This window comes from Calliphora vicina, chromosome 1 (assembly GCF_958450345.1).
Source record: "Calliphora vicina chromosome 1, idCalVici1.1, whole genome shotgun sequence".
In the NCBI taxonomy this organism is placed as follows: Eukaryota; Metazoa; Arthropoda; class Insecta; order Diptera; family Calliphoridae; genus Calliphora; species Calliphora vicina.
In genome coordinates, this window is record NC_088780.1 from 110,908,167 (window position 1) to 110,930,044 (window position 21,878).

Here is a 21,878-nt window from a genome sequence, read left to right on the forward strand (position 1 = left end):
GTTTTTCAACTATGGTCCAAACGTTATTATCTTTCATTGATTTAAGTTCTTCTTTTACAGCTTCAATCCACTTATTACGATCTCCGCGAATTTCAATTTCATTAAATGTTGTTGGAGAATCATCTACCGGCTGTTCATGTATATCAGCATTATAACTTGTGAAATAATCTGTAAATACCTTGGGGATTAAACCACGAGCACTTCGTCTTAATGTTGAAGTCTCATTTGTTGTACTTTCAGAAACGTTTTCACTATCATCTATAGAAATTACTTCAGACTGAATGGAATTTGAAACTTCCGATATATTGTCATCAATATCACCAACAACATCACATGATTCATCTTCCACAATATGGGATTCTGTTATTTCATTTGTAGTAATGACAACATCGTTATTTTCCCTCTCTTGCTCAATACTGCAAATAGAAATAATTTGGGGTTTAACCATTTTATTTTCACTTTTGAATGGAAAGACAGATTCATCAAATTTTACATCACGAGCTGTAAATATTTTCTGATTGGTATTGTTCCAAATTCTATAACCATTATTTGTATAACCAATCATCACACCATCTTGACTCTTTTCATCGAGCTTTATTCTCTTCTGTTCTGGTATCCAAGCATAAGCTTTGCAACCAAATATACGCAACTTTTTAATACTAGGTTTGTATCCATACCATAACTCAGCTGGTGTCTTCATTACCTTAATAGCTCTCGTTGGACTTCTATTTATTAGGTGTACAGCCATTAATGCTGCTTCTCCCCATAATTTCTTTGGAGCATTTGATTCTATTAGCATAGTTCTTATTCTTTCAACTAAAGTTCTGTTAAATCTTTCCGAAATACCATTTTGTTGTGGTGAGTACGCTATAGTATCTTCTATTTGTATACCTTTTTGTTTATAAAATAGTAATTGTTCTTTAGAATGATATTCGGTTCCTTGATCACAACGTAGTATAGAAATCTTTTTATCAAATTTAGCAGACACAAGAGCATTATATTCCTTAAATTTCTCAAAAACTTCAGATTTCTTTTTCATCAGGTAAATTATCGCAAAATGTGTGTATTCATCAATGAACGATACAAAATACCGATATCCATCATGAGTATTGGGATTAATAGGACCACATACGTCACTGTGAATTCTTTCAAGAACACGATTAGAACGATAATGTAAACCGTCAAATGGATCACGACATTGTTTTCCTTTTATACATATGTCACATAAACCAAATTGCTTTACATTACCGATATCCAAAACCATTTCATTACGACTCATTAACTCAAGACTTTGTTGACTAATATGACCTAATCTACTATGCCATAATTTTCCTTCATCACGAGCACATAAATTTACAGATAGAGATTTATTAAATTTAATTTCAAAAACATTACCTTTCAATTCTGCAAAAGCTAATATACTACCTCTATACAAAATTGTTGCTCTATTTTCTTTAAAAACTACTTCAAACCCAGGTTTCGTTAATCTTCTAACAGATAATAGGTTCTCCCTTAGATTTGGCACGTACAAAACATCCTTCAAATTCACTTTGTTTCCAAATTGTGTGTATACAGTAATATCTCCAACTTCATGAGCAATAAGTATTTCATTATCCTTGGCCACATTTATCTTTATTGGATTTTTCAAGGTAGTACTTTTGTTGAATAATTTTCGATCATTTACCAAATGATCACTCGATCCCGAATCCAAAATAAAACGCATATAATAATCTTCATTTATATTATTATTGACCATAAAGCATACAGGATCATCATTAAATTTATCTTCTTCAAATTCAACAATCTTAGCATCTTGATGATTGTTCTTAGCATTGTTAACCATATTAGCTTCTCTTTTGAATCGACAATTTGCTTTCATATGTCCTTTCTTACCGCAGTTGTGGCATTTTCCATTAAATTTAACAAATTTGTTGTTCTTAGCCGAGAAAACGGTACCTCCTTTACAGTCATCCGTTGTATCATTACGGTCACACCTTTTTCTCTCTTCTGCTAGCAGTCGTTGTTTCACTAGTTGAAGAGTCAATTCTTCTTCTTTTATATTCTCCAAAGCTGTTACCAAAGGGTCATAGCTATCAGGAAGACTTACAAATAGCTGCGACACCAAATCGCTTTCAGCTAATTCAGCACCAGCCGATTTCAGTTGTCTTACCAGGCTATCAAATTCAATGAAGTGGTCTTTCATTTTTGTATCATCCGATAATTTTAATCTTGCTAATTGCTTTCGTATGATCGTTTGACTTGTTGACGACTTCACCGCAAATACATCCTTCAATGCATTCCACATTGCTTTTGATGTAGATTTATCATGAACATAATCCAGATAATCATCGGATATACAGCTTACCAGAACCGATTTCGCCTTTTTATCTTTCTCCAAAAATTTTCTTATTTCACTTTCATTTGCGTTTTCTGGTACACTTGATTCAACTGCTTCTAACACATCAATTGCATCCAAATACATTTTTGCCCGAAAACTCCAGTTTTCATATCCTGTTCCATTAAATTGAACTATTCCATGAGGAACTTCCTTACGTTGGTCGCCCATAACCTTTTGTAATTATTTATTTAATAATAATGTATTTGAATGTTTGAATGTTACAATTAGAATGAAAAATATATTTTTCTTTTAATACAAAAACATAAAACAAATTTCAATGAAAACTTAATTTACAAATTGAAGAGTGTATATAAAACAAGTTTTACAAAGTATTTCAATATTTATGAAAAACTTTGATACCATTTTTAAAAATATTGATTTATTTATAGAAAATTGTAGCATTTGACAACATTTCGTAAAAGATATAAAATAATTGCATAATGAATTCAAAAATGCAAAATTTCCATCAAATAAAAATTTAATAAAAACCGGTTTTTTTTTGAAGACTAAAATACCGAAACCGCTTAACCGGTTTTTTTAAAAGACAATAATCGAAACCGGTTCTTTCAAAAACCCACTTTTTCGATTAAACCGGAAATCTGCGATCACTTATATTTCTAACCAAAAATCGATATTTTTAGAAAATGTTCAAAACAAAACTTTCATTGTAATGCTTACATATTTACAAAGTTATGGAAGATTTAAGGAATAAAATGGAGCTTGATCTTTATTCGATCTTGATGAAAAAACGACCATAACTTTGTAAATAAGAAAAATTAGCTTGATCTATGATCACTTACTACATTGTCAACTCTAAAAGAAAAACAAATGGTTATCCTTCTGTATCCTATAAATGGAGAGACAAAGAACCTAAGTCTGTTGTCAAAAAACTAAAAATGATCACAGATTGAGCTACTTTTCTTGATTAAACGGTTATTGCCCACGTTATTAGCAAATTTAGATATTTTTTTAGTTTTTATATAAAAACTCGATTTTTGGTCAGAAATATGAGTGATCATAATCGAGCTCCTTTTCATGATTCAACGCTTAATCGCCAAGTAATTTACTTTACTTTTAATTAGATTTTTAAAGTTTAGGGAATCCCCTTATATAAAAATTGTGTTTGCATCCTCTAAATTAATTTTTTTTATAACAACGAATTAGTAATTTTATTTCAATGGATATTTTCTCGTGATCTGGTTTTCGAATTTTAATTAATAACACTCTGCTACAAAATAACACTTTGTAAGAGCTTGAAAAGCGACCTAATGGGGGTTGTAGGCTTAGGTGTGAGGGCATACTAAAAACATTTTCAAAGATTTTGAAACACCCTCAAAATTTTTAAAAATAAGTTTTAGGGTAGGTCGTAGTACTTTAGTACCTCTAACTCACACATTTTTATGCCGATTTAAAAATTGTGAACAATTATGGATAGGCAAAGAATAAAGCTTTCATAAAATTTATGCATAAAATTTATTTTCCAAAAAAAAAATTTTAAGTTTTTATAAAAAGTTTCGCTTTATTTTCCTTACGAAGTTTACTATTAGCCAAATAGGTGCAGCCGTTTTCTGATTTTAGATAAATCGAAAAAAGTGGGCGTGTTCAATTTTTCCTTCAGTAAGAAATTAATTTGGTTAACTACGAACATTTAAACAAAAAATTAGCCAAATCGGTGTAGTCGTTTACCGATTTTAGATAAATCGAAAAAAGTGGACGTAAAGTGGTTGTGGTCAATTTTTCATTTCGTAAAAACCTATGTTGGACTATCACCAACATTTAAAAAAAAAATTCTAAATCTGTCCGGCCGTTCTCAACTGATGCAATTACCAACGAACGACATTTGATTTTTATTTATATAGATTTCATGTGCCATCAATCATCGTCTTTAATGTCATCGTGTCAATACGGATTTCGGAAAGGTTTTTCTACTACAACGAATTTCCTTCATCTTACAACACATGTAAACCAAGGCTTTGTCCAAAGAAAACAAACTGATGCCGTATATATCGATTTTGGTAAATCATTTGATAAAGTAAATCACAACCTTCTAAACACTCCTTTTAGTTTAGAAGTTATGAGCCATAGTTAAACATTTATTTATAATTTATTTAATATAACCACTAAAAAGTTTTGGATCATAATATATTAAAAACTTTGTCCCGATTTACTACCATATTTAGTAGATTCACAGGATATCCTATCACGTCATATTGTCATAATACTCTTATATTTCACAATAGTTTAAACATGTTTTTATTGCCTTTCAAACAAAACATTTCATAAAATAATACTACTCTGGGTGCTAGGTTTATGCACAACCAACCAGCAGAGACCTGCGCCGAACGCCTTAAAGCCGGATAAGCCGAGCCGCCTAGTCCTGAAATATTAGAAAATTATGACAATATACCCTGTGAATTAACTAATTATGTTTCCGATAACATTTAAATTCTTAAATCTAGCATCGTGAAATTTACCACTTCAGATATTTTCTGGTAATAGACAATATAAAATTAACCAAATCGAGTGAACCAGATAAAGTTTTACACAAAATCCACCAAATCGGAGACTGTATTGGTTATATAAGAATCGATACAGCTAAATATAATAATCTTACTTGTTTTAATTCAAAAGTTCATATTTTATTTCAATGACATTTAGTAAAATTATTTCACATTATTTAAAGCTTCCTAGTAAATGTTCCTCTTTTTTTCTATACAAATACTCGTACATATTTTATTTATTTTTATATAAATAATTATGTTTAAAAATTATAAACATGTAGTTTATGCAAACATGTTACAACAATTAAAAACATTTATTGTTTACATTCCAATATTAAATCATAAACAAAATATCTAAAGAATATTACAAAACATACTCGTAAAAACAAACATTATCAATGAGAAACATGACAATTATGAATGAATAATGTATGAGTACATGAACAAATAAATTCGTACACAGAGAAAACAGAAAACAGATTCGTAGTAGCAACCGAATATGTAGCCAATCGAATAATTCTACCTTAGTGACATGACCGAATTAATATTCGTTGTTGCTAAACAATTTTAGAAGGGGTTTATTAATTGACTTTTTGTAGATAGAACGGAAAAATTCTGTGTGTGCAACCGAATCAATCATTAGGTTGGCAACATATTCGGTTGCTACTACGAATCTGTTTTCTCTGTGTATAACAATGAGAACTATAGGCTGTATCTAGAATTTAAAGTAGTATTTACATTTACTAGTGTAACTCATAGAGTTAAATCTTCGAATTACTTTTATATTTAAATATTTATTTTATTTGTTGTTCAAAGGACATAAAGTTCAAGGTTAAAAATTTATGTTTTTATTTGAAGTTTGTATGTTGCTAAAACAATATTCATAGCAGTTTTTCCCATAGTCATAAATAGTTTCGTATGCCACACAAGTCTCTTATTGAATTACTGATGTTTAAACAAAACACAATTATAGTGAATAAATAAGCAAATACAATCTCATTATTTAAATTACTTAAATATGCATTTGGAAACAAATTAATCGCTTGTAAATGCCAACAGAAATTTAATATAGAAATTAAAATAAATGTTTATTATGAGAGATAAATCGAAAGGGTTCAAATAATAATCATTGATAAATAATGATATAAGACAATGTGGTAAATCCTTTAAATCCTTTTATCACAGAAAACAGATTCGTGATAGCAACCAAATTTTACAGTTGTGGCTACAAAATTTTAGGAGCGGTAACAAAAGTTTGGTTGCTAAAACCGAAATTCTTTTTTATCAACTGACTTTATGTTGATAGAACCGAAAAATTCTATGTGTGCAACCAAATCATTTGATTGCCAACAAATTCGGTTGCTACTACGAATCTGTTTTCTCTGTGTACCAAATCAAAAAACAGCTTTAACTAATTACAATTACTAACTTTACAATAAAAAAATATATTTTTTTTAATTTTATTTAAATAGACCGAAATTGCCGTTATTATTAAAATGTCATTACCGAAATAATACAAAATTAACTTTCCTGTTATCTGGAATCGGTAGACAACTTTTGTAACAAGATAATGAAAATAAATTGAAAGCACTCTTACAATTTCTTTATGTATTACTTTTTGTTCAAGATGTCCTTATTTGTTTTGCAATACAATATTTGGCAAGCGGTTTATGTACGTTCAAAAAAAAACTGTTGGCTGAGCTGAGATTTGAACTTGTGAAACAGCTACCGTCTATGTCTGTTAGTCTAGCGTCCTAGTCACTACACCATGCCACAGTTATTTTATTGTGAGTCAGCAACTGGTTTTCATATGTCAACATAGATTGCAAACAAAAATTACCTGACTCTGACGAAAATTTTACTTGTGTTTCCTTTTCTAGATTTATGTCTACACAAAAATTATGGCTACAAAATAAGGCAAAAAGGATAACCATTGTTGAGAAATAGAATTCGGGACTGTTTTCACAGCCACCAAATTCAGACGAAATCTAGTTTGTTGTGTTTGTTATTGTTCTTTATTATTTTTGTGCAGTAGACAATTTCAGTATTGTTTGTTTTTGTTGTCCTTTTCCTCATAATGTTGAATCTATTTTTAGAATACAAAACAACCAGAGATGTGAAACTGTTTTTTTTTATTTACAGCAGTCATGGCAAGGAAATTGGTATGTATTTTGAAATGTTACTTTAAGCAAAACGCTAAAAAAAGCAAAAATTGGGCTGAATCACACCTCTGGCTTAAAATTTACATCACAGGTTAAATTTGTGAGGATTAAAATATGGTTCTTAAATACATGTTGAAATACAAGAAGGATACTGCGGTGTCCTCAGCCACCATCAGTTGTGCAAGATATCTCGTAAACATCAACTATTCAACTGACCAGAAATATTATTGATAAGATCTTGGATAACAGAACATTTTGGAGGACACACGTAGCTGGATAGAAAATGCATTATTGAATTATTAAATTAAATAAATAAACTTCAGACTAACGGCCATTTTCACAATGTACGATTAAAAGTTAACGTGAACTTTAACCGCAAGTTAGGCTAATATGAATTTCACAATATACGATTAATTCTTAACTGACACTATTTAACAACAAAGTTGCTGTTAAATATAACCGAATAAATTTCGCCGGTTAGCATCTTAATTGTAAGAAATATAATAAAAGAACATGGAAAAACATTTATATTTTTGTAATATTTATAATTTTTAAAAGTGTAAAGCGAAGAAAAGTAAATTTTGCACGGGGTGATCCATATACCACCCGGATATTGCACTTACAAACCAAACAACAAATGTGCACTTTTCCTTGTTGGTTTTCAGTAATTGTTGTTCAGTTTGTTCTGTAAATTTTACAGCTAGGTACCTTAATATTTTTGAGTTTTATACGTTTTTTTATTATACCACTAAGAAAACACAAATGATGCCGTCTTTTAGACAATTTTTTATATTTCAATCTTTCATTACACTATTTTTCGTAAACAAATGTATGCATTATTGCCATACTTTCTACTGAATGCTTTGGTTAAGTAATCAAGTTATGGTGAAACGTAAATCGGTAACCGTTGGTTAAATGGTCCCCGTTAAACAAACCGACAGTTAGTTAATTTTCCGGTTAAAATGAAATAATCGTACATTGTGAAAATGGCCGTAAGAATGATAAATTTTCTTCATATGTTATTGGAAACATAATAGGTATAGCGGTAATTCCATTAACAAAATTTCTGAGCAACAGAAAATATTTGGAAAAAAATGCATTCCTCTAGATAATCTCCTTTAGGCCCTATCGTGCCATCAATAGATTGACGTCCGGACATAGCTAGATCATCTTGGAATTTTTTAAAGATCGGAAATAGTGACAAAGTGAAAAATTTCGACTTTATTTACGCAAATTCGATATAACGCGAACTCAAATTAGCAACCATTTTTTCAAATACGCGACTTTTTTACACGATTTATTATAACAACAAGAAACGATAAAAAACACAAGCGAATTTTTTTTTAATCAAAAATCATATTTATAAAAATTCATAAATTATTTTATAAAGAGATATGGCTCAAATCTACCTTACATCTATAATAATTTAATTTTTTTAAGACGCAAGAATTAAAATAACGAACAACACAAGGAAAAGGAAAATATTTACAAAAACCTTCAATAAAATTTGCATAAAAACAGTTTAAGTGTTTGCACTTAAAATTGTGTTTAAACTGTGTTAAATTGTATAATGGTGCAGCAGTAGCAGGACAACATTATTAAGAAAAGCTTAAAGTGATTACAGCTCAGATCTACTATATATGTATAGACTAGAAATGTAATTGCTAACAGATTTCTTTTTTGAAAACTTCGTTAATTTTTATGAATTTTTTGTTAAGTTTTGATCTCTTTTATGTATTTGAATATTTTGTTTTTTTAATTGACATTTTTTTCTTAATTTTCGATAAGAAATAATTTTGTATTCCCGTATAACTTTTTGATATAATTTTTTTAGTTGAGTTTTTTTTACTTTACTTTTGTTTTAAGTAAGTTTTTAAAAGTACAAATACAATGGCCCATAATCATAGTCAGAAATAAAGTATATTTTAAGGGAAATAAAGTCGTCTTTACTTAAGAGTGGACTTTAGGTCTACCATAGACAAGATTAAATATACTTTTGACGTTAAAGTTGACTGTAAATATAAAACTAGCTGAAGCTGTTTTTAACTCATTTAACAACAGCATCAGCTGTTCTTCACCGAGTAAAAAAGTTCGTCACAAAGTCAAAAATGTTTAAGTTACAAGATATTGGTATAGATTTTGCTATTATTGAACAGTTATCAATAAAATTAGTACCAAAATATCGTAATTATGATATTAATCTTATCTTTTCCATTTTTCCACAACAAACAACATTCTTTCTTTAGATGTCCCGGTTACTTTTATTGTTTACGTTTTTTTGATTTTAAACCCAGTTAAAGTCGGTTCAATTTAAAACATATTTTACAATTTAATAAAAAGCTGGTTTTTATTTTAAAGTTGTTTTTAAAAAGAACCGACTTTAGTGTTTGACTATGATTATGGGCCAATATGTTTAATTAGGGCCATTATTACAACTTGCCTTTATAGTTAAAGTTAACTTTAAGGGTACCTTTTTCTATTGCTTAAAGTTACCTTTAACTATAAAGGCAAGATGTAGTAATAGCGATTTTTAGGTCCCAATTTATTTTTTGTTATGTGACTGATGTATTGTTTTACGCGAAATAAAAAATTATTGGCCCCACAAAAGCATTTCGTTCTAAATTAGAACCTCGTTTTACGCGAATTTGATTTACACGCTATTTTTTTTGGCCTACCTGTATACGTATTTTCTATGACCAGGTTCAAAGTTTATATTTTTTAATAGATGCTTGTAAACTACCTAATGTAAAACTGCTAATAACTGCGAAGAACTACTTTTTAGTCAGATTTTATATTACACTTAATGAATAGTTGATTTTAAAGGTTTTCCTCCAATTTTCCAAATATTATCTTTAAATATAAGCCACTTTAAAAACATGTAAAATTTAGAATGGGTCCATGGAGCGTTCTCGGTATTAAAGAAATTTAAAGAAGCTTGATATCAAGAGACAGACTAACATAACTCCGCTATCTATAACGATCCAGTATATATATAATTTATTGGGTATAATGGAGAAATTACAAACGGAATGACAAACTTATATTTATGTATGTATGTATATTAGAGTGTGGAAAAAAATTTGTGTACAAATTTTTAAGGGTGCCGGCAGGAATATTGTTGTACAAGGCCTATAAGTTAAGTGTTGAAAATTTGAGCCAAATAGGACAACGATTTCGGGACGAGCATCGAGGTCAAAGGTAAATAAATTTGTTAAACTCCTTAACTTTGGGCATGTTACAGAAATGTGTAGATTTATTTATATTAATGAAAATTACAGCAAATTTTGCTACTAAATTACGTGTACGTAATTGTCGTTGTAATGAGATATAAACGATAAAAATTGGTTAACAAATTTTAAAATTATTAAAAATTCACCAGACCAAGGAAGTGTCTGTCTCGACCACAAATTTTGTTATCAGGAATCCAGACCATTTTTCGGTTTAAGTAAGAAACAAAATTTGGTACAGTTACTTGGTAGAATTTAATGTTTGGTTGTTTTATATAGTTAAAGTGGACACGTAGTTTTGCATATATTTGGTAAGAATTTAAGCACATTTAGATTATTAGGTAAAAATAACTTTTTACCACTGTAAAGCAAGTTCGTGTAATGTGGACCACTTAAATTACTTGATTATGTACTACTGGAATTTTATGTATTAAATACTAGTCCACATTACCCTCATATAGTGGTCCATATTACCCTCCAATTTTTTTAATGCTGATTTTTGGGTTCCTTACAATATTTTCACATAAATTTTTTTATCCTTTAACGGAAAAAATATTCAACTGCAAAAACCATTAGAGAATACATTAGCTAATTTATTGCTTCACAACTCTTTTAATATCCATATATATTGTGGCCAAAATTTAGAAAAACAAAACGGTAGTCTACATTACCCGAAGTTACTCTATTGTATTTGACACATATATTTGTCCAACAAAGGTAAAATAGAGAAAGTCTTGATATATTTATTCCCGTTGTTATTAAAAAACTGGAGTAGGGTGGGTAAAAATTTTGTTAATTTAATTTTCAAATGCGAATATCTCCTAATCTTCTTCGATGCTTCTTCGACGAGGAGATTCTATATATGTAACGTTTTTAAAATCGGAACACAATCGGATCGTTTTAAAAATTTAACATACCCGGGGTTTCCTACTTAGGGGACCACTGGCCGCGCACCTGGTAAACCATGAGGTCCAAATTCAAAACTTAAACTCGACAACACTTCCTCTTTGCGCATATAAAATTTCATTCCACTTTTTTTTCTATACCACTGTGCGCCATTCTTATAAAAAATTTGAAGTTTGAACAATGATAAAACACAAATCAAAGCGAATTTAAAATTTTATGTACCAAGTTTTAACTAATTTAGAATGGGTAAGGTCCGATGGTAAGTCGAACATTTTTATTTCCTCCCAATATACAATTCTATGGCCAATATTTCGACGTGTTACAGACGGAATGACAAAATCAATGAAAACCCCTATCTTTTGGCAGTGTGTTTACAATTTCATATTTTTTGGTTTTTGATTTTGAGATTTCCGGAAATTCTGGAATTTTATTAATATTTCTAAAAAAAATCTAACTATTTTGAAATATCGATGTAATTTAAGGTCGTTTAAACTGAATATGGCAACACCCTTGCTTCATAAATAATTTATGAGCTTAAAGTTGTACAAATGTAATTAAAAATTTCGAACTATTTATTATAAACAAATACATACTTGCAAATTAATAAAAAAAATAATTGAAATAAATAACAAATTGTAATTAAACTTACCCACAGACATGATGTATATTGGAATATTCTATAGATTTTGTGAACAAGCAAAATTGTTGTTTCTAGCTTTTTTTGTTGGCCTTTTTGGACTTGTAAGTTTTGAATGTTCAATGTAAACAAACTGCTGCTACGCTGTACTCGTACTACACTTCCTTAAATGGCCAACAACCTTTAGATGACGATCGATTATGATGATGATGATGTTGAACTTTTACACAAGAGAATAATTTTTAATTTTATTTCACACATACAACATGACCATAATAATCATAACGTTTTTAGTTTTTGTTTTTTTTTTATTTTTGTTAATTTTATTCGTAGTTTATTTTTATTATTTTTGGCAGTGTGCACTTGTTGTATTGAAAATAATACGACAACAAATTTTGAATTTTATCTTGTGTGTGTTTCAGTGGTGCGCGTAAGTGTGTGTTTTGTTTCTTCTTCCCCAAAAACAGTATTTGTATATCCGGCGGAAACGTAATGTTTTGGATTTAATATGAAATATTTTGTTACGTGTGTGTTTCTTGTTGTTGTTAATTTTGTACTTTTTTTTGTTTTCACAAAAAACTCAGCCAAAAGTTTTCGAATGTAGCAGTAGAAGTCGTCAAATTTATAATTTCGTGTTTTTCTTATTGTTCATTTAAATGTAAAAGAGAGAAAAATAAAAACAAAACAAATCCATAAAGCACAATGACCTGCAAAATATAAAATAAAAACAAAACAAAAAAAACTTGATTACAACAACAGAAAATACAAATTTAAATAATAAATATAAAAATAAATAAAAATATATTCTTCTTATATATGTATGTTTAAAGGCAGCAATAATTAAATATTCTAAACTACCTGTTAGTGAACGACAGGTAACAACAATTATTAAAATGACATAAAATATTATAAAATTAAACAAATTTAAAGTAGCGAGTGCCACTAAAAGAAACAGCTCAACATAAAAGCGTTTGAATTGAAACCTTTGAAAGGAAGGCACACAAAATGGGTGGAGTTGGTTGGTCGGTTGTTGGGTTGGTTAAGGAGTACGTACATACGTATTAAGTAAATTGTATTGTTATTGTTGTGGCCAGTTGTTACCAAAGTGGACAAGACAACAACATACCACAATCAAACACATCAATATCCATAACATTTCATTTCAATTGATTCCATTTTACAATCAACATTATCTTTATTTCTATCTATCTATCTAGCCATCAAGGGTAAAATTGTTAGATTGATAATTTGTTTTGAAGTTCTTGTTATTGCTGGGAATTTACCAGTGGTGTGTCAATATGAAGACGAATAAGTTTGAGTACTACACAGATTTGTATTGGATGTATGACTTAAAAATACGATATTTTTTTTAAAATTTTTAGCTTTTATTTTTAAACATTCGTACAATATAAACTTATTCAAAGTATTGGTTATTGTTAGCAACATATGCATTCCAAGCCAAAATAACTGCTCACCTTTGAGGCCGAGAATCAAGCAAATATCGGATACTCTGTTCCAAAGTGAAGCGTATCATAGAGAGAGCGTTCTGCATCGATCGAAACACAAAGTAGTCAGTCAGGGCACAGTCTGGACTATAAAGCGGGAGAGACAAAACTTCCCAAACACTTTTTTTAAAATATTTTTTAACAGGTATTGCAACATGTAGCCGAGTGTTGTCATGATAGAGTATTACAATGCTCGCTCCACATGAATCAGTTGCATTCGGAACAGGGTCCCTGTGATGGTCTGGCCAGATTTCAGCAGCTCATAATAAATAGGACCCTTTGCTCCCACAAAATACAGAGCATTACTTTAGCGCCATGGATATTTGGCTTTGGTGTCGATTCGGTTGGTTGACCGGGATTCATAAGGTACCTAATTTCCCTATTTTTGGATGAATCCTGCTGCTTGCAAACGTTTTAAAATTGCTGATTGAGTAGCTCCCAATGATGTTACAAGCTCTTGTTGAGTTTGACAACAATCTTCATGGAGTAATGCCTCCAACTTTTCAAACAATTGTAAATCAAGCATTTTAAAGTATACACCCATACGATATTTTTAACTTAAACAAAAATCGGAAATTAATTTATTATTTTGTCTAAATTGAATTTATTTGAAATAATTCAAAGAATATGTTGCAAAAGTCAGACATTTATTAAGCTTAAATATATTTTTAATCCCGATACGGACTTCCAGTTTATTTCACTAAGTTATCTCTTATAGTTTAAAATATATTTTAGTTTATAGTTTGATATTATCGATTTTTACCAAGACTTTATTTTGTTTTTCCCAAATATCTTCGGTAATAGATATCGTAATAATTTTTGAAAGACATCCTCTTATTACCCATAAATTCGAAAATAACAAATAAAAAATTCGCCTAGTCGTGAAAAATAATCAAAATTAAAAATTTGAAATGAGTTTGAAAAATGAATAAATTTTGACAAAATTACTATTTGTTTCGATCGAAGCGGAACGCTCTCTCTGGGATACGGTTTACTTTGAAACAGAGTATCCAATATTGGCTTGAATCGACATGTTGCCAGAAAGATGAGAAAAGGTTATAGCTAACAATGGCCAATACCTGGAATTTTTAAGTCATACACTTAATATATAAAGGGTGTCTCAAAAAAAATGGAGCGCTGAACAATACTTCAAAAATAATTAAAGTTTGGCAGCATCAGTTTGAAGTCTTAGGTATATGTTGGCACTTTGATCCAAAATTCGAATCATCAAATGAAATGAAAAAAAACCTCTAAACATTATCCGGTTTTGTTGTTTTTGCAAACTTAATTTTTCCCATTCATTTATTAATAATGTTCAGTATTCTATGTAACAGGATACGTTGATATAGACTCAGAATGATTTAAAGATATCGATAAAGTATTTTCTATAAAAAATCGTTTGTATAACAGTATTTTCTCAAGAAAATCTTGTGTACAACAATATTTTCTTCAGTATAACAGTATTTTCTATAGATAATGTGTATAACAGTATTTTCTTATAGAAAGTCTTGTGTATAATTGTATTTTCTATAGAAAATCGTGTGTATACCAGAATTTTCTACAGGTAATCTTATGTTTAACAGCAGGAGATTCTGTATAACAGTATTTTCTATAGAGAATTTGCAAAAAAAAAGCTACACTAATACAATATCTTCTGAATAGCTATAATTTCTATAGAAAAGCTTTAGTATAACAGTATTTTTATACCCTTCACCATGAGTGGCAAGGGTATATGTATATAAGTTTGTCATTCCGTATGTAATTTCTAAATTTTTTATTTTCGATATAGCCATGTCCGTCTGTATGTTGAAATTAACTCTCCGTAGCCACCAAATAACTTACAAACATGATTGATACATCAATATATCGGAAATTCTTCCGAGAAAATCGAGAAAATTGGCCCACAAATGCCTAAGATATAAGGAAAAAACCGGGACAACTAAATTTTTGGCCATTTTGGATCTATATCTGGATTACTAAGTCATTAATATAGACAATATGGATATCTAATGATAGATATTTCAAAGTCCATTGCAACGATGTATATAAAGCTATAGTAAGTTGGATCTACAATGGGTCAAAATCGGGAAAAATAGTTTTTAACTATTTTTGTCATACATTTTTTTTAAGAATTTAAAAAAAATTTTAATTTTTTAAATTTTGTTTATCTAAAAATATTTAAAATTTGTATTTTAAAGTATAATTTGGTGAAGGGTACATAAGATTCGGCACAGCCGATTATAGCTCTCTTACTTGTTTTATATATGGGGCATTTCGCGTCAAGTGAACCAACTTTTGAAATCGATGTCTTCCGATCGCGATGAAATTTGCACCAATGTTAGTTCTATTGGATAGTAATTCGGACACCATTTTTCAACAAGATCGGTCAAGAACTCTCTGAGTTATAGGAGGTCTAAATTTGACATTTTGGCCAAACAGGTGTTTTTTTTTATCCATATAACTTATTACCTATTGTTCTTAGCAAAATGTGTCCCAAATAGTTTAGATAGCTATTTATGCAATCTTTCGAAAAAAAAAAATAAAAAAATTTAATAAAATATTTTTTATTTTTTTTTTTTTTAAATCAAAAATATTTTTGACTTTTTTTTTCAAAATGGGTCCTTTAAATTTTTTTTTTTTATTTTTTTTAAGAAAGCTTAGGTCTTTTCCTAAGCGACCTATATGGTCGCTTAGTGGGATGCGAGTGGGATATCTATCAAAAAAAATATTTTGTAACTCAAGATTTAAAATTTTTGAATTTTTTTGCAAAATCAAAAACTTTGTTGACTTTTTTTAAAAAAATGGACCCATTTTTTAATTCTTTTTTTTTGCGCAGAATAAAGCTTATGTGTTTTCCTTTAACACCCTTTTTGTCGCTTAGTGGGATGCGAGTGGGATATCTATAAAAAAAATGTTTTGTAACTCAAGACATACAATTTTTTACTTTTTTTTGAAAAATCAAAAACCTTTTTGACTTTTTTTTCCAAAATGGACTCTTTTTTTATTAATTTTTTTTTCTCAAAAGAAAGCTTAGGTCTTTTCCTTTAAAACCTTTTTGGTCACTTAGTGGTATGCGAGTGGGATATCTATCAAAATAAATGTTTTGTAACTCAAGACAAAGGTTTTTAAATTTGCACTATTTTAATTTTTTTCATATTTGTGTGTAAACCTTAAAAATTAAACTTACGCAGAGAAACTAGACACATTAGCCTTTCCGATGGTATGTAACATACCCAACTAAAATTTCATAGCCTCGATACTGTAATACCCATAATATGTTAACCTCAGGAATAAAAATCACTTTTTTTCTATGGAAATGTTGAATAATTTAATTTTGTTATTTATTTGTAATAATAATTAATTTAATATATAATAATAATAATAATAATAATAATAATAATAATAATAATAATAATAATAATAATAATAATAATAATAATAATAATAAAAAGATGAATAATTTAGTAAAATTTAATCTTAATCACAATATATCAATTTATATAATAACTATTTTTACACTTAATGTATGAAGTTTTTAAATTTTCAAATATCCATACTTTTATCCTCCTTATTTGTCACCTTTATTAGCTGCTTTTTTTTTGTCAATCCTTTCTTGGCGTTATTAGATTCAGCTACTGATTTCGCTGCTGGCTTCTTTTTTGGCTTTGGAAAGAAATCGCATTGAGTAGATGCAGAAAACTTTTTTAATTTGAGTCTTCCATCGACAAGCGGTATGAAAGCATGGTATTGAGCAGTGCCATCGATTGTTACCGCAGCATCGAATCTGCTCTTTAGTGTTTTCAATGTTTCCTCATGATCCTCTTTGCTACTAAAAACTATTTTAGTTTCTTTACAATAATTCTTTGCCCAATGGAATAAAGCAGTCGCATCTAAGATGCGATCTTGATGAGAGCACTGGAGGCTATACTTCGCTGCATTTCTTTTGAGGTTTGCTCCAATACCATCACATGCTCCTTTACCATGAGCAGTAGGATGAAAATGCCACTCAGCTGGTATTCCAAAATCTTTTTCATGAGCTGTAAGATTTGCGAAGCTACTTTTGTTTTTAAAATGTTGACGAGCTCCGTCCGAAACGTAGTATACCTTTTCTACTGTAAATTTTGATTTTAGATAATTTAGTATTATCTTCTGGTACTCATAAACTGCAACGGTGTCATGTTTTAAATCGTCGGATATGATTGCCATACTTTTGTGTTCCAGGTTTTCTTCTTTCATGTAGTAAATAACTACTGTGAATATAGCTGCTTGGTCGTTATTGAAGTGGAATGCTTGTATGGAATCCTGAAGAACATATTTATAGTTCTCTGCGAAATCAAATGAAATAATGAATTCACCAGACTTCAAATGTGTTTTCAAGTCCTTGAAGAATGACCACTGCTCTTTGACTAAAAAGTCATGGGTTCTCAAATTTAGCAATCCTCTACACAGTTCTTCCACAAAATCATCCACATTTAAAATTATGGTTTTCAGTGTGCATCTTTCAGTCTGAAGCCAAGATTCAAATTTTAACTCCTCAATACATTCTCGATCAAAAGAGTTGATTAAATTTTCTTTGATGGATGTGGTTTCCGGGCAATTCGAACATTCACCTAAGTGGCAAGAAGTTGTAGCATTAGGGCACATAGTCAATTTAAGGCAATCGCGGTAATGGTGTAAATCTTCTGATGAATCATCTTTTAAGTAATTTATGTTGATTTCCTTCAACATCAATTTAACATTTTCATGGTAAATACAAACACATACTGTGTGAGTTCCGCTGCATCCTGCCAAAACGCAATGTTTTGGCCTCAGTTGTGTAAATTTTGTGAATCCAATTTTGACATCCTCGTATTCAGATTGAAATGTTGCGAATAATTCATTCAGGTTACAGAGAACCATTCTCTTCTGCATTTGAACTTTCTTGCCATCGATTCGTACAGACATCCAGTCTTTCATCCCTGGCATCAGGCGACTCATATCATATCGCTGATAAAACTGAGTTATTAGAGATTTAGTATCGCACTCCAAAGTTTTTCCCTTCTTTTTGTTTGGGAGTGTGAGAATCCCATGCTCAGCAACCAATTGTTTAGCAATTCTTGCTTTTCGTTGAGACGTTCCAAACTCAGTCATTGTTTTTGCAGAACTCCATGTTCTTGGAGCAAGCGTGAGAAGTTGAATTCTTTCAGCTTCACTCTGTGACGTTTTGTATTTCTCTTTTATTTGTTCAAGAACTTCTACTGCATCCTTATGGTATTGGTTTCGACACTCATTCGTTGAATTTGAAAAGTTAGAATAACCATCATCATCAACAGTTCTGTCTTCATTCTCGGAATTACTTTTGTCTTCATCTGGAATAACTTCAACGCAAGGCTCATTACTATTCAAATTCGGTAATTCGTTCAACTTTCCGAGCTCTTTCCTGCATGATCCACAAATTTTCAATCGTTTTGACAGCGTAGGGAATTTTTTTAATAAGCCGTCGGAAATATTTCGCATATCTGATGATCTGTGCTTCATTTTGTTAAAGGGATTAAAACAAAAAGACGAATAAATTTCATTTTCAACCTTAGCCTTTTTAGAAGTCGTAGACTTTTTGAATTTTGTAAGTATTTATGTAAATAACACACGTCTTAACTTTAACGCTGTTTCTAAAAAACTGATTTCCGTATGTCTTCAGAATGACAATAAATAGTTTTTTAAGATCATATAGGTAGTACGTTTTAATGAATGAGTCTAAAATCTTTTATTAGGGTCAAGAAGGGCTTACATACTAAAGTACATAGTTTAACCAAATGTTACAAATAATAATAAAAATAAACCACCATATAAATAACCTACCTGTCAACTTCTACCTCTCCACCCACTTCTTAAAGTCAAATGTCATAAAATAATAAATAAACTGGTACTTCGGAGAAGGGCCATAAAATATTTCCACTTGATTCCAAAAATTTGTTTCTGGGGCACCTGATATTTTAACAATGAAAATCACGTGCGCTGAAAACTACCTCTAGGATTGACTAAAAAAGCCGCAAGATACAAAACTCAGACAAATTTTGGGGGTGTAAAATTAATAGCGGTCGGCCTCATATTGCACCCCTCCAGTGGCTATTATCGGTCAGTTGTTGTGGTTTTTATTTTTAAGGTTTTAGAAACACTTACACACAAATATGAAAAAAATCAATTTAAAAATATTTGTCTTGAGTTACAAAACATTTATTTTGATAGATATCCCACTCGCATCCCACTAAGCGACCAAAAAGGTTTTAAAGGAAAAGACCTAAGCTTTCTTTTGAGAAAAAAAAATTAATAAAAAAAGAGTCCATTTTGGAAAAAAAAAGTCAAAAAGGTTTTTGATTTTTCAAAAAAAAGTAAAAAATTGTATGTCTTGAGTTACAAAACATTTTTTTATAGATATCCCACTCGCATCCCACTATGCGACAAAAAATGTGTTAAAGGAAAACACATAAGCTTTCTTCTGAGCAAAAAAAAAAATTAAAAAATGGGTCCATTTTTTTAAAAAAAGTCAACAAAGTTTTTGATTTTGCAAAAAAATTCAAAAATTTTAAATCTTGAGTTACAAAATATTTTTTTTGATAGATATCCCACTCGCATCCCACTAAGCGACCATATAGGTCGCTTAGGAAAAGACCTAAGCTTTCTTAAAAAAAATAAATAAAAAGGGCCCATTTTGAAAAAAAAGTCAAAAATATTTTTGATTTAAAAAAAAAAAATCAAAAATATTTTATTAAATTTTTTTAATTTTTTTTTTCGAAAGATTGCATAAACAGCTATCTAAACTATTTGGGACACATTTTGCTAAGATCAATAGGTAATAAGTTATATGGATAAAAAAAAACACCTGTTTGGCCAAAATGTCAAATTTTGACCTCCTATAACTCAGAGAGTTCTTGACCGATCTTGTTGAAAAATGGTGTCCGAATTACTATCCAATAGAACTAACATTGGTGCGATCGCGATCGGAAGACATCGATTTCAAAAGTTGGTTCACTTGACGTGAAATGCCCCATATAAAATCTTGAGTATAAAATTATTTCCTATAGAAAATCTTCAGTAACAGTGTTTTTATAGACGATTTGCAACACAAAGTTACGCTTATATGAAAATTATTGAAATTGTGTTGTTCTCTGAGGTTGGAAAAAGTACTATTCGAATATTATTTTGATACCGAACAAAATATATTTGCAACGAAATTCCGCTAATAAATTTTAATTTGACACTTTCTTGCATTTTAAATTTCAAAGGCCATGTAGATCTAACTTTTACAGTAAAAGGAGCAATTCTAGGGAAAGTTACTACTACCAACCGTACAATGGTGTAGGAAATTCAATGCTACAGCAATTAAATTCAGCCAACATTTATGCAAAATGGCAATAGAAAATTTCGACGTACAACTTTGGAAACAAATAATGTCGAAAGTGCCCCAGAGGAGCCTGATATATCTTCAACCGCAAGTTTATTTACAAGCAAGCGGTTTGAAGTACAACACACTTTTAAAGTCCTGGCCGATTTGCAAAGCAGTCATTTATATAAGTCTTTGTATAAAATTCAACTAAAATTCGAGGTTAGCAAATGCACTGAAATATCTTAGTACCCAGTAACACAGGTGGTTCTCCCCCGATCAACACATAAAGTATTGTAAACATAAAATGCATATTAAAATTTTCCCAATAACGGAAGCAAATAATTTTTCAATACATAATATAATTGTTGCCTGCACCACGAACTACAAGCGAAAAAAATAATGGAAAATATAAACACGAGAACGGGTGGACTGGCAGACAGACAAACAATTGGACATAAAGATAGACAGACAGACGTTAGAGCAAATGTACTCGCTCGTATGTATGATTTCCCAATAGATGATTATTATATTTTTATATAGTTGCTTTGTTTTGATTATGATTTTGTAAGTTTAAGTTTTTTCTTTTTTTTCTTTTTGGTTTGAAATTTTATTTCTAAGTTTATGTGTGAATAAGCAACGGTCAGTCAGTTGGAGACAACGGATGGATGGCTTGGCTTGGCTGGGTTGGTTGAATTCTTAGTAGAGGTCACTAGGTGGTGGGTGTTTAAATAAAATTGACTAACATTTATCGTTGGATGGATGGCTGGAGGGCTAAAGTTGGGTTTTTTACGAGTGTTGCTGTATTGTGGCTGATGTTGCAACAATTGCTGTATTTATTTGTATTATGTAGTAGTAATTGTTGTTGTTTGGTAGTTGTTATGGCTGTCAAAACGGATATGGCACACAGGTGCTCTAAGACGGAAATAGTCACATTGTTTAAACTAATATTTGTTGACAGTTGTTGGTGGGTTTGAGGTGCGTGTCACTAATATAGCTGTAAATGCTTATTCTTCTGTCTATTTTTAATGTCTATTAATTTTTTTTTTTTTAGTTTTAATATTTAATATTATTTTTATTATGAAAAAATTCTCTGCAGCGCATAGAAATAGTTTTAATTAGTGGCTGGTTAAAGAAGACCTGCATTAAAACTGTTTATGGTTTATTATTTCCTGTCATTAT

General features: G+C 30.0%; 1 protein-coding gene across 1 annotated transcript in view; it reads right to left on the minus strand.

The window, feature by feature from the left end:
• The window catches only part of stumps (DBB domain-containing protein stumps), a 149,960-nt gene that overhangs the window by 95,748 nt on the left and 32,334 nt on the right, over positions 1-21,878 (minus strand). Inside the window, exon 2 of the mRNA XM_065515517.1 lies at positions 11,844-12,538. Coding sequence (XP_065371589.1) covers positions 11,844-11,853 — 10 coding nt within the window. The 5' untranslated portion in view covers positions 11,854-12,538. The remainder of the gene's footprint in view (positions 1-11,843; positions 12,539-21,878) is intronic.